Genomic DNA, 12,433 nt, shown 5'->3' with positions numbered 1-12,433 from the left:
CGGATCTTGCAAGGTCTCAATGTCCGAACAAAGCCAAGTCTCTGCGTCTGGATTCCAATGTGCGGCCGTAATTTGTAGACAATGGCCAGAGAAGCACCGCCGTGCGGAGTCCAGCGTATTACTATTACGCAGCATCATGTGTTGTGACCCGCGGATCGCATCAAGTTCCCCCTCTTTCTCGGCAGTTTCGCGGCGCTCCATCGCGTGCCGATTCGCTCTAGGCATCCAACTTCTGTTGGGGGAGCATGTGAAATTTATGCGAGCGAATGGGCGTCTTCACCCGTTTTGACGCAGCTTTGCCAATGCTGCTGCTACGCCTTCACTAAGCTGGCTACTTTCTTTGTTGGGTTGGCGCTCCTCCTGGGGCTGGTTTGTAGGTTGAGAAGGCGCCTTCTCTTCTCCCCGGCTCATCGTAGCAAATGCCTCCTCTTCATCAGAATCATCATCTTCGTCCAGGAAGTGAAACTGCGCGGGAGGCTGCGTACTTCCGGATTGACGGCCTGGCGCGCTGCCACCGGGCGAGCCATATTTAGAAGAAGAAGCGTGTGATGTCACCTTGGTTGGGGGTCCAGAGCCGGACTTTTCAGCGTCTGACCCAGAAGGCCGATCAGTGTCAGCAACTGCAGGCACAGGCCTTGAATCACGTCCTGCAGCAGCTGCTGATGATGATGACTGGAAGCCTCTCTTGGCTGCTTTCCTTGCTCGAAATGGCTCTTCAACGGCAGACGTCCATCTTTTTACCTTGGCGCCACCCCATCCGCTGATCATGCTCAATTGCTCTGGCTCTGCATTGATTGCATTCTTCAGGCTGCCAAAATTAGCAACCAGAGCTACGGCGTCTGACTTATTCAGACTTCTTGGTACTGTAACAAATTCGACCAGCTTGTCCGCATAATTGGACGACTGCTGTCCCCGGATGGCCGAAAAGTTGGCGTTTTCGTACGACTTGTAGAGTTCAAGATACCGAGCAGCTTCGGCTGCCGACCAGCACAGTATAACAGTCACATTGTTGACAACTGAAGTCTTTGATAGTTCGCGTAGAGAGTCCTCGTGGTTTGGGATATCAACGAGAGTGAGGAGAATGCGGAGGTTGTATTTGCCCTGGAGATTACGAATGCGAGTGTAGATGTACTCGGGATGAAGACGGTGGTATTTGAGACTGAGGCCAGGTATGGTGTTAGCAATGATATATGCATCAATGACCTGTCTGTGATAATGATGGAAGATTCTCACCTCAAGAAGAGTGCACACGTCGTTAATCCAAGGACGTAATCCGCCGGTATGTCACTGTATTCCCACGGTATCGATCGGATGCTGGTCAAGAGAGGATTGCCACGTTGGCGAGGCGATACCAGGATGCCAGACCCGAGAGTCTTTTGCTGGATGACTTGGGGCTTTGGCTGCACGACAGTATTTCCGGAACTGCTGCTAGCGGATGGTTTGTCGATGACTTGAGGCGCGGGCTGCTTCACGGAGCTGCGTGCTGGATGGGCCGACTCGACAGCTGCCATTGCCTCTAGCAGGGCATCGTCGGCGCCATAATCATCGTCCATGGTTTGGTTAGATGGTGTAGCAGGTATTATGAAATTGAAATGAAGAGATCAAGTGACTGTTGTTGGGATGATTCGAGGTTGAACGTGAAGAGAAGCTCGCCGCATCGAGCTCAAGAATTAACGGTTGGCAAAAGTGGGGCACGTCACTAACAGCTTCGTGATGCAGTTTTGGCGGGGACAAGACAGGTACATGGATATGATGTAGCTTGATGCACAGTTCATTGTCACTCCACCTACTAAACTCTATGCTTAGATTACAGATGATGAATCAGTAAGTGCATTCACTTGGAGATTGTTGATTCATTTAAAGGGAGAGATGAGCATTAGCTAAAGTATCCCGCCAGAGATATGCAGCGGCGGATTTGCTTTATAGACAAACACTTGTGAATGATGAACATGGACACAACTTTTTGATTTCAAAGTAAAAAGATCAATGCAATACGGCTGTACGTACTGAATAGAGGTAGCAGCGTTGTAACTGACGATAAGAACATTGGCTAGCCTTATCAACGTCTAATCAAAGTCATCCATACAATCTTGCCTCGTGGAGGTTCAGTTACCCCAACACATCGGTTCAGCCAATAGATAGCTAGAATCACTAAACAAATGCAAGCTGAGTAAACACAGACACAGATCAGATCGATCTGCAAGTCATTAAGCAGCAGGTACTCCATTTATATGGATTGGCTCACCACCTTCTCCAGCTCTCATGTCTCAAGTCTCACGTGTAGCACAGTTGTATGATGAAACATCAAGACATGGACATTGTTTCAATTAATCAAGCTTAAAATAGCCATATCAGTCATGTATTTTACAGTAAATATCCAAAACCGTTGTCAATTATAGCGAGAAAAGCCGTCGGGAAATAAGCTGTCGATAGTTTATTGTCACTCGCGTGGAGGAGCGTCGGAAGGAATGAAAACCGACGGGATTAGATGACTGCTGTAAGATGAGAAACTCATGAACATCGATCAACGTAGTGAAGGAAGAGCCAAGGTATGTGTATGAGAGAACTATTGCATCCATAAAACTTGCTCCTCTATATATACTCCATTGCTGACATGATACATAACTGTTTATTGAGTACAAGTATCCAGCCAAATCCAACTCCAAAAATGATGCTTGTTCGGGTCTCTCTACCGAAGTAAACACGAGCTTCTATATCCAATGCGGGGGCGGGGTTCTCATCTTCCGATGGTACCCCGAAAGCCCCTCCAAAAGGGATTCAGTTGCAAAAGAAGCGGCTAATCTTATTTCACTCGTAACTCCGAACTTGATAAAATGATTGGCTCTTCCGGCTAGATATTGCTCTGTCTAACCAATAGAGGAAAAGAAGAACCCAAGACAGGCAAAGCATTCCCGCCCTCCCCTCATATTACACGATTCAGTCTCCAACTCCGGACCCCCAAAAGATGTCATTCTCTTCACCAATTTGTCTTGTTGCGAACCAATCGTCTTTCGGTCCAGATGACGACGAGTTTCTCGACTCCGTAAATAATCCCTTTTGCTACGCGTAGACGGTCCCGGCGGTTTAGATCCCACCAATGGCTGAGTAAAAAGAGCTCGCGAGGCGTAACCGGTTCAACGGCTATATATTCTCCGTCGCTTATATTGGCCAGCTATATCGTGACAACTGGGGACACCAGTGAAACTGCATGTGCTTGTGATTCTTTTGCCTCTTCCTTTTCTGCGAAACCGGCTTCTGCTTTAGTCTTTTGTGGTATCCAGTAGAGCAATAAATACCCTTTGGTCCTCTCGCCGCAGCTGCAGCTTGTCATTCTTTCTTCTGTCATCCATTCTCACCAACTCACCTCACCTCATTCTGCCCCTCCAACCCCATCTCTCAACTTCATACCCACACACAGTCACAATGTCTGAAGTTACCATTACTGGATTCAGGAGCCGCGATGTTCGGTTCCCGACGTCCCTCGACAAGACAGGCTCAGACGCCATGAACGCTGCCGGCGACTACTCAGCGGCGTACTGCATCCTGGAGACAGATTCCCCTCACAGCGGCCACGGCATGGTAAGCAGCTCTACCTCCATCCCCAACCTGTAACACTCAATTGGGACTTGATCAACTAACAAATCGCTCCTCGTAACAGACATTCACCATCGGACGCGGAAACGACATTGTCTGCGCCGCCATCACCCACGTTGCCGACCGCCTCAAAGGCAAGACTCTCTCCTCACTAGTAGCCGACTGGGGCAAGACATGGCGATATCTAGTCAACGACAGCCAGCTGCGATGGATTGGTCCCGAAAAGGGCGTCATCCATCTCGCCCTGGGAGCCGTCGTCAACGCTGTCTGGGATCTGTGGGCAAAGACGCTCAACAAGCCCGTGTGGCGCATCGTGGCCGACATGACGCCCGAGGAGTACGTCCGCTGCATTGATTTCCGCTACATCACAGACGCCATCACACCGGAGGAGGCTGTTGCGATGCTGCGCGAGCAGGAGGCTGGCAAGGCCAAGCGCATTGAGGAGGCCCTTCAGAACAGAGCTGTTCCCGCATACACAACAAGTGCCGGTTGGCTGGGATACGGCGAGGAGAAGATGAAGCAGCTGCTGAGAGACACACTGGCCGACGGATACAGACACTTCAAGGTCAAGGTCGGCGGCAGCGTTGAAGAGGACAGGAGGCGTCTGGGTATTGCTCGCGAAATCATTGGCTTCGACAAGGGCAACGTCCTCATGGTCGACGCCAACCAGGTCTGGTCCGTTCCGGAGGCAATCGATTACATGAAGCAGCTCAGCGAGTATAAGCCCTGGTTTATTGAAGAGCCAACCTCGCCCGACGATGTCATGGGCCACAAGGCTGTTCGCGAGGCCCTCAAGCCCTACGGTATCGGTGTTGCTACTGGCGAGATGTGCCAGAACCGTGTCATGTTCAAGCAGCTCCTCATGACGGGCGCCATCGACGTCTGCCAGATCGACGCCTGCCGTCTGGGCGGTGTCAACGAAGTCCTGGCTGTTCTGCTCATGGCCAAGAAGTTTGGCGTGCCCATTGTCCCGCATTCCGGTGGCGTGGGTCTCCCCGAGTACACTCAGCACTTGAGCACCATCGACTACGTGGTTGTCACCGGCAAGCTTTCCGTCTTGGAGTTTGTGGACCACCTTCACGAGCATTTTTTGCATCCCTCGGTCATCAAGGACGGATACTACCAGACCCCGACGGAGCCCGGATACAGTGTCGAAATGAAGCCCGAGAGCATGGACAAGTATGCTTATCCTGGTGAGAAGGGTGTAAGTTGGTGGACGAGCGATGAGGCTCTGCCCATCTTGACTGGAGAAAAGATTTGAGTTTGAATGGCAGCGATGTTTTTATGATTTGTATTCTTTGTATTTGTTGAACTTATAGAATGGGTGTACATGGAGGAATGAAGTACAAATAAACAAACACCAACCAAATGATGCATTCAAGAAGTGCTCTTTATATATGTAGTACCTCGATATCATATCAGACGTGCCATGGCAAGATGCATAGGAAATAGCTTGAACTTCTACTTAGGTTACTATTCAAGCATCTGTTACCCCGTTATATTCGTCTATTGTAAGCATTTATTACCCCGTTATATTCGTCTATTGTAAGCATCTATTACCCCGTTATATTCGTCTATTGTAAGCCTCTTTATTTTCGAAAAGCTGTAATACCCTCAACCCGAGAGATCGATCGTCGGAATAGCTGTCAAGGCTGACCTCATTATCTTCACCTAGTATTTTCAAAAGCCCGATTATGTCGCGGCATCGTGAAAGGTTCAGACCAGGATGGAAGTATCTCGCTAGGCTGCCATAGCGTCGTAAACTCTGTATGAAACGGAAGTCTTTATCGCATAGCCTGGAGAACGATCCAGCTCTCTCTAAGGCACAAGTGAAAGGGCTATGGTCATAGGCGTCGATAATGCAACCATGACGTTGTAAAAGACATTGGATACAATGGTCTAGACTGTCCAGCTCCTTTTTTAGTCCACTTGTAATATCATAGACAGAATAATAGGACTCCATGAGATAGCACAAGAATGAATGCCTCTCACCATCTATCGCCCGCACATCAACATCTGGCTTTTTGAGAAGGGCAGACACGGCGGGGATGTGATATGTATCGCTTGCATACATTAGCGGTGTTAAGCCTTTGTTATCTGAAATATTAATTTGTATGTTGTTGAGGGCGATGAGTAAACAAGCTGCGTCAGAACCTCTGTTTTGACTAGCAAAGGACAAGGGTGTTTTCCCACATCGACCTGCCACGTTGATGTCTACCCCAGCTTCCAGGAGTGATCGAGTTGCCTTGCTGGTACTTCTCTGCACTGCATACGAGAGTGGAGTACGACCGCCACCATCGGCTTCCTGGAGAATCTCAACAGGCCAGTACGCAATCAGAAGATCTACAGCCTCGTCATCTTTGTTCTTCTGTAAAGCACGAGAAAGAAGGCTCTCCCCGCGCGGATGTTTGAAATCTAGGGTCGATGCCAGTTCGGCTGTTCCAAGGACTGTTTCGACCATTTTCTTAGTGCCTGTCATGGCCACACGGGCCAAGATATCTTCCCCCTTGTTGTTCCTGTGGTGTGATTGTGTACGTTTATCGTGGAACAGCAAGCTGAGAATTGATTCATCGTACTCCTTGAACTCTGCGTTCAGTACTTTAGGCCAATGGTCTACTCTATAGCGAGTTGGTACCAGGCCTGACAAAGGACGGATCTCGGCCTTCATAGAAGAAGGTCTTTTCGAAAATAGTTGGATAAACATGGGCGTATATCCTGAGGCTAGCAATAGAGCATCATTGCCGTATTCATTTTGGACCAACACATCTGTATCTTCCCGTTCCAGCAGCAAGCGTACGACGTCTCGCTGGTGATTCTTCACAGCAAGGAGGAGGGGTGTATTTCCCTCCGCATCCAACGAGTTCACATCAACGTTAGGTCTCCTCAACAGCTCAGCGACCAGATGGGCGGAGTTAGTTTCCAACAATTCTGCCTCGAATATCTGGATTCCCATATCCTTTTTAATAGAGATCTTTGGACGCACGCTGCAAGCTCGATGGAGAAAGGTTGAGCCCGCTGGATCCTTTTGATTGATGTTTATATCCAAGATAGACGCCAAAATGCGGAAGCAGTCCACATGCATATTTGGGAAATGGTTTTTGAAATAGTGGTCCGCAACGTAGCCCAGCACATCCCTTCCATCAGATTGAATGCTCCCAAGTTTGATGAGCGCATTTAGCGTGTCGCAATTTGCACGTTCCTCAATTAGGAAACATGGCGGTTTACCATACTTATGTCTTATGTCAAGTTGAATAGCCTGTTCCTTGATGAGTACATTTACCATGTCCAAATTTCCACCTTCCACTGTCACGAGAAATAGCCTTTTACCGTACTTATTTCTTATGTCAAGTTGAATGTCTCCTTTCTGGATGAGTGTATTCATCATGTCGTAATTTCCACGTTCAGCTGCCAAGAGAAATGGTGTTTGGCCACGCTCATCCACGGCATCCAGCTCTACACCTTCTTTTTTTAGAAGCAGCTCAAATATCTCAACGTTACCCCATTCGACTACTCCGTGAAGAAGTCTCCAAGTTTTCAGGCCTTGATTCGGATCGACATACGGCAGCAGAATTTGAGTGGCTTGTGCATCCTGTAGATAAATGGCGGTGGTGAGTGGCGTCTTTGCACGCTCTATAGGGTACTGATCACAATCGACCAGAAAACGCTGGCTTTGGTTATATAGTTCGCTGTCTACTGCCGATGCATCATGTTTCAGTAGCCGTTCCAGGAGATTGTGGAGTCTATTGCGGACTGCATAGTGCATTGGCGTAATCCCACAATGGCTACAGCTCTGACATTTTGAGAATGGCAATAAAAGTAGAGCAGTTTCTTCGTGACCGCCTCGTACCGCTGCAGTAAGTGGATTGCCACAAAAATCCGTATCAGTGTAGTCAATCTCTATATCAGGCCATTTGAGAAGCTCAGAGATGATACTGTTGTAACCAGCAGCGGCAGCCAGCCACATGGCACCTCTTTTGAAGCTATCTCTTGCTCTACGATTAGATCTCTCGAGAAGCAACTTAAAACATTCTTGTTTCTCGAGGTAAATCGACGCCAAGAAAGCAGTAGAAAGTCCGCCTGAATGCTGGCACATCATGTCTGGCTTAATTAACTTGTGATCCAGTAGTAGTGAGACTAGGCTATCAAAACCATTCATCATGGCGATTAGCAATGGCGTCTGCCCCATAGCGTTGAAAATATTTGGATCTGCCCCTTGTGCCAACAACAATAGGGCCATGCTGTAATCTCCTCGTGCAGCCGCGATTGTCAACAGTACATTATCTCTGAAGAGTTCGGTCGGTAAGGCAGAGGTTATTAATTGCCCGTCGTCAGATATAAATTCCTTTTGACTTATGCCGTGTATATTCATATCGTAGTTGCGAACTACTAAGAGTTGCTCGACCCATGCCTGATGGCCAGCGTGGCAGGCTTCAACGATACTAGAATCAACATCGACCACTTCTTTAGTCATTTGCTGGATAGAGAGCTGAATAACTGCCAGTCTATTCGGCAAAGGACTATTGTCAGAAGCCGATTCTGTTCTTGATGCATCACTCATCGCAGCATCGTTCACGGCCTCCTTCTCACTCTCCATAGAGTGGTAACACCAATTTGCCTTGGCATAGTAGAAGAAGGGGGCCTTGTCTCCTCTGGTTTCTTCTGGCTCTTTTTCAGCAATTTGAAGGTATCGAAGGCATATAAATGCCATTTTCTCATTCGCACTTGGAAACCAGCGGGTTCTTGTGCGCTCGAAATATTCTGAGGCTGATTTGTGCACCAGATGCACGATGTGGCTCGTGTCATCTAATACAACGAGTCCGGTACACGCGGCGACCAGATCATCCATGTCTGGAATCATGTCTTCATCAAAATCCTCACTGCTCTCGTCAATAGACAGTGCATGGCTAAGCTCCTGGGATGAAAGAGGGCGCCTGGCGCATGTTAGAACCAGAAGCATCTGTATAGCAATATGCTCCAATTCGGGCCCTTGAAATCCAATTCGGAGCATGGAACCTTCATATAAAGTATCGTATGTATTCGAACCAGTTGCCAAATTGGAAAGCCGTGTACGAAGACTGCCTACTAGTATTATGTTGGCTAAAGATTTCAGGTATAGCTCGGCAAGTAGAAACCTAAAGAATGAGTGAGCAAAGCCAAGCCAACAAACGCTCATTATATGAGACCTAATACATACATGCCGGCACTTGCGTCTGTAACCGAGTCGATCACTTCATCTTGCAGCTTCTGAGACCGAGCAACAAAATTCGGTAGTTGGAAAATGTTGTCTCGCAAGAAATCCCGGATATCCTCGTCGCTTGACCTCACTTCCAGAGAGGTATAGTTTTCACAGTCCTCGAAGAAGTGTTGAATCTCGGGAATACCACGTGAAGTCACAAAAAGGCTGACGTTGGGATGCTCATGGAGCTTAAGAAGGTCGTATATGAGCGGTCGTCGGACTTCATTTGGAAGTTCATCTAGTGCATCCACTATCAAATTGACCCTCGTAAATCTAGAAAAGAGGCCTTGGAGTAGGGTTAAGCAGTGCTGTCGAGAAATGGATTTGTTAGACAACCGCAACTGCTTGCAGGCGGAAACAGCTCCATCTGCCTCGTAATCTGCCTCTTCGAATGCAACTCGTAAAAGACTGCAGAGCAGCTTCTCTATAGTTTGGGTGTGATTCTGGTAAGAGCAGTACATGTAAGTCGTCAAAGTTTCAGCATCATTCGCAAGCCGCAAACTCTCGACCACCATCGCCGTCGTAAAGGTCTTTCCTGTGCCAGCGTTTCCGGGGCAAAAGAGGAGGCTGCCTTTCCGCCTGAGCCATTCCAAGTATATTTCGGATTCAAATAACCACTTTCGAGAGCCTGTCTGGCAACGTAGAAAGATATCATTTTGTTGCGCAATATAGTTGATGTCGCTGATCCATTTAATCGTAGCTTCACGTTCCGTATTTTCCTGGTGACGGATAAGCTTTACGATGTTGTGGCTGGTAACTTGATCGTTGAGGCTTCTCAAGGTGTCTATCTTGACGGATATTTGGCTGCGTATGTCACGGATGTCGTCGGGTTCCCATTTGAGCCGGTTCCAGACTCTTTTGATGGCCGTCCTTTTCCCAGTTTTGTCGCCTTTCGCAACACCGGAGTATTCCTCCAAAGTCCTTTTAAGCTGCACAAGTAGACGCTTGCAGCTGGCAACGACGCTCTGGTATTCTTGAGACTGCTCCGGGCCAAGTTCGGTACAGTTGACCTCGATGTCATGCAAAATGATGGAAAATGCTCGAATATCATCAGAAATGGCCTTGAACTGCTCCGGGGCGCCAACAAAACTCTTGCGTATCTGTTTTACAAGCCCGGCCACGGCTAAGAAGTCAATCTCGAGGCCGAAACTCATTGCTGATATCAGGTAGCAATAATAGCAGATGTTTGAGGAATAGTTTGTTGTCAAACAAGTGAAGATGTTTCCAATGCATCTCGCTAGAGCACGTAAGGTAGAGTCTCTAGCCTTGGAGCTGTTGGGCATTGTCAATTAGGTAGAAGTGCTGGAAGTCATAAAGCCTTGCGAGGCGTTTTAGGCAGAGTGGCTGTAACAGACTGCCTAACGTCTCCGACGTGGTATCACTTTATTGGTTCGTAGGCAGACATTTGACATTTGTGCGCTTCGGGTTGACCAAATATGTGCCATCGCGGCCCTTTTAAATCGGGTGATGACAACATGGTGGTAGAGGCTGGTACCAACCCAATTAATACTGGCTGCTGTCAATAATTTCAAAGGCAAAGATATGAGTCAGCTTTCCATTGTCATAGACTCCAGGAAATGATAGTCGCCATCAATATTTACAATTATATTTGCACCAGAATATATTTGGTGGATTTGGGAAGTGTAGTTGAATGAAAGTCAAGTTGCTTGATCTCTGTAAGGTAGGAGGTCTCCACTGGCTAGTGTTATGAATCAAGCACTCTTAAGCTTGCACAGCGCCAAAGTGTCGCAGATTAGTGGAGAGAGTACAAGAGAGCTATCCAGCATACCAGCAGGTGCTTTACCAGACAGACGTGTAAAAGCCAGACTACATGTACTGACTTCATCAAATGCTTGCTTCACACATTACATCAAACCAATGCTCTCTGAACTCTCATAAATTTGCAATCTCATTGAAACTCGTTATCCGCCATTCTACTCATATTGCTCAAGGCTGGTCAATGAACGCAAATCAACAATTCCAATGCATTCAAGGCAAATGATTTGAGCATCTCACCACAACTACGCACTCACTTACCCATCATCCGATGCTCAACCTCCCATAGCCACAAAGATGAAGCTCATCCCCTACAATGAGTCACGCCCATTACACTCTCTCATCACCGTCTTTACCGCCTGGAAAGCCTTCTTGCTGGCAATAGCCCTCGGAACCACCGTCAGTCACGATTATGACACGTCAACGTCTCTCTTCTTCCAGAGCTTGTACGGCTCAAGCGCAAATGCATCAGCCCTCGCAACCCGGTTGACGCGATGGGATGCGCTGTACTTTATGAAGGCTGCGCGCGACGGCTATGTTTACGAGCAGCAATGGGCCTTTGGAGCAGCGTTGCCGCTTTCTGTACGCGGCATGCTGTGGCTCTTCAAGCCGTTAACACATCTGGTCGGCGGTGATGATGCTGCCCTCGAGCCCTTAACGGCCATCATCTTTACGACCTTTTCTCACCTGATTGCCGTTCTGGCTCTTCACAGACTCACTCTCATTCTCTTTGGCAATAAAACGCTAGCCTACGTGGCAGCGGTTCTGCACATTCTCTCTCCAGCCGGCCTCTTTCTATCCGCCCCGTACGGCGAGAGTCCGTTTGCCTGCCTGTCTTTTATCGGCAACCTGCTCTTTGCCACGGGTGTCCAGCCCAGTTCTGGCGTTGGCAAACGGATTCTAGCTTTTCTTGGCGCGGGCATTTCGTTTGGACTGGCCACTGCTTTTAGGAGCAACGGCTTGTTCAGTGGGCTCCTGTTTGCCGTAGAAGCGATCAGGGGTTTGCTCGCCTTTTTTCGCCAGCCGAGTATTTCAAGGCTGGTCGTGCTCGCCTCCTTGATCATTGGCGGTCTCTGCATTGCAGCAGGCAGTGTAGTACCGCAAACGGTGGCCTGGTTCAGATATTGCAAGGTTGATCTCACTAACGCAGAGCCAAGACCATGGTGTTCCCGCTTAGTACCCAGCATATATACCTTTGTTCAGGCCTACTACTGGTAAGTTGTTTTTATAAATCAAAATGACACACGTCAAGTTTGTACTCACTCTGGGGACAGGGATAATGGGTTCTTGAGATATTGGACCCCAAATCAGCTGCCTCTATTCATATTAGCCAGCCCTGTGCTCACGCTTCTTCTGAAGTCAGGAGTACAAGTTATTCGTAGCTGGGGTCGAAACCTCAGCCGGACTACGCCTGTTGTTGCGGAATCACATCATACCTTTGTTCTCACATTAGCTGCGATCCAGACATTGGTTGCTGTCCTGGCAATCACCAATTTCCACGTGCAGATTATAACTCGACTGGCATCTGGATACCCCGTGTGGTATTGGTGGATAGCCAACAGCCTAGGAAATAGTGAGACTCGCAAACTGGGCTCTGTGGTTGTTGTCTTTATGGTCATGTATGCCGGTATCCAGGGAGGCTTATTTGCCTCGTTTATGCCGCCAGCATAGATGCCTTGATCGGTTCGTCTTTACAAATACAAACAAGCAAAGATGGTGTGATGAATCTGTGTAACTTGTCTTAATTACCCTTAGTAGACTCTCTGAATCGCACTCTTCGTTGCTCAGCATCAAATACACTCATCACAACACCAAGATTTAGCCAAT

General features: G+C 48.2%; 4 protein-coding genes across 4 annotated transcripts; 2 read left to right on the top strand and 2 right to left on the bottom strand.

The window, feature by feature from the left end:
- Positions 1 to 276: 276 nt before the first annotated feature.
- Positions 277 to 1,553, bottom strand: T069G_11057 (binding domain of DNA repair protein ercc1 (rad10/Swi10) domain-containing protein; the record flags this gene model as incomplete). The annotated part of the gene is made up of 4 exons (XM_056178267.1): positions 277 to 590; positions 645 to 1,159; positions 1,234 to 1,400; positions 1,452 to 1,553. 4 exons carry the CDS (start codon positions 1,551 to 1,553, stop codon positions 277 to 279), a joined length of 1,098 nt encoding a protein of 365 aa, XP_056024557.1.
- Positions 1,554 to 3,423: 1,870 nt separating this feature from the next.
- T069G_11056 (uncharacterized protein) lies at positions 3,424 to 4,855 on the top strand (the record flags this gene model as incomplete). Its single annotated transcript, XM_056178266.1, has 2 exons — positions 3,424 to 3,579; positions 3,659 to 4,855. The coding sequence occupies 2 exons, from the start codon at positions 3,424 to 3,426 to the stop codon at positions 4,853 to 4,855; spliced, it is 1,353 nt and encodes a 450-aa protein (XP_056024556.1).
- Positions 4,856 to 8,061: 3,206 nt separating this feature from the next.
- Positions 8,062 to 9,984, bottom strand: T069G_11055 (NACHT domain-containing protein; the record flags this gene model as incomplete). The annotated part of the gene is made up of 3 exons (XM_056178265.1): positions 8,062 to 8,096; positions 8,182 to 8,726; positions 8,789 to 9,984. The coding sequence occupies 3 exons, from the start codon at positions 9,982 to 9,984 to the stop codon at positions 8,062 to 8,064; spliced, it is 1,776 nt and encodes a 591-aa protein (XP_056024555.1).
- Positions 9,985 to 10,903: 919 nt separating this feature from the next.
- Positions 10,904 to 12,277, top strand: T069G_11054 (mannosyltransferase (PIG-V) domain-containing protein; the record flags this gene model as incomplete). The annotated part of the gene is made up of 3 exons (XM_056178264.1): positions 10,904 to 11,820; positions 11,881 to 11,993; positions 12,060 to 12,277. The coding sequence occupies 3 exons, from the start codon at positions 10,904 to 10,906 to the stop codon at positions 12,275 to 12,277; spliced, it is 1,248 nt and encodes a 415-aa protein (XP_056024554.1).
- Positions 12,278 to 12,433: the final 156 nt, after the last annotated feature.

This window comes from Trichoderma breve, assembly GCF_028502605.1.
Source record: "Trichoderma breve strain T069 chromosome 7 map unlocalized scaffold00007, whole genome shotgun sequence".
NCBI lineage: Eukaryota > Fungi > Ascomycota > Sordariomycetes > Hypocreales > Hypocreaceae > Trichoderma > Trichoderma breve.
The sequence above is the reverse complement of the archived record's forward strand: the minus strand, read 5'-3'. Positions and strand labels throughout refer to the sequence as shown.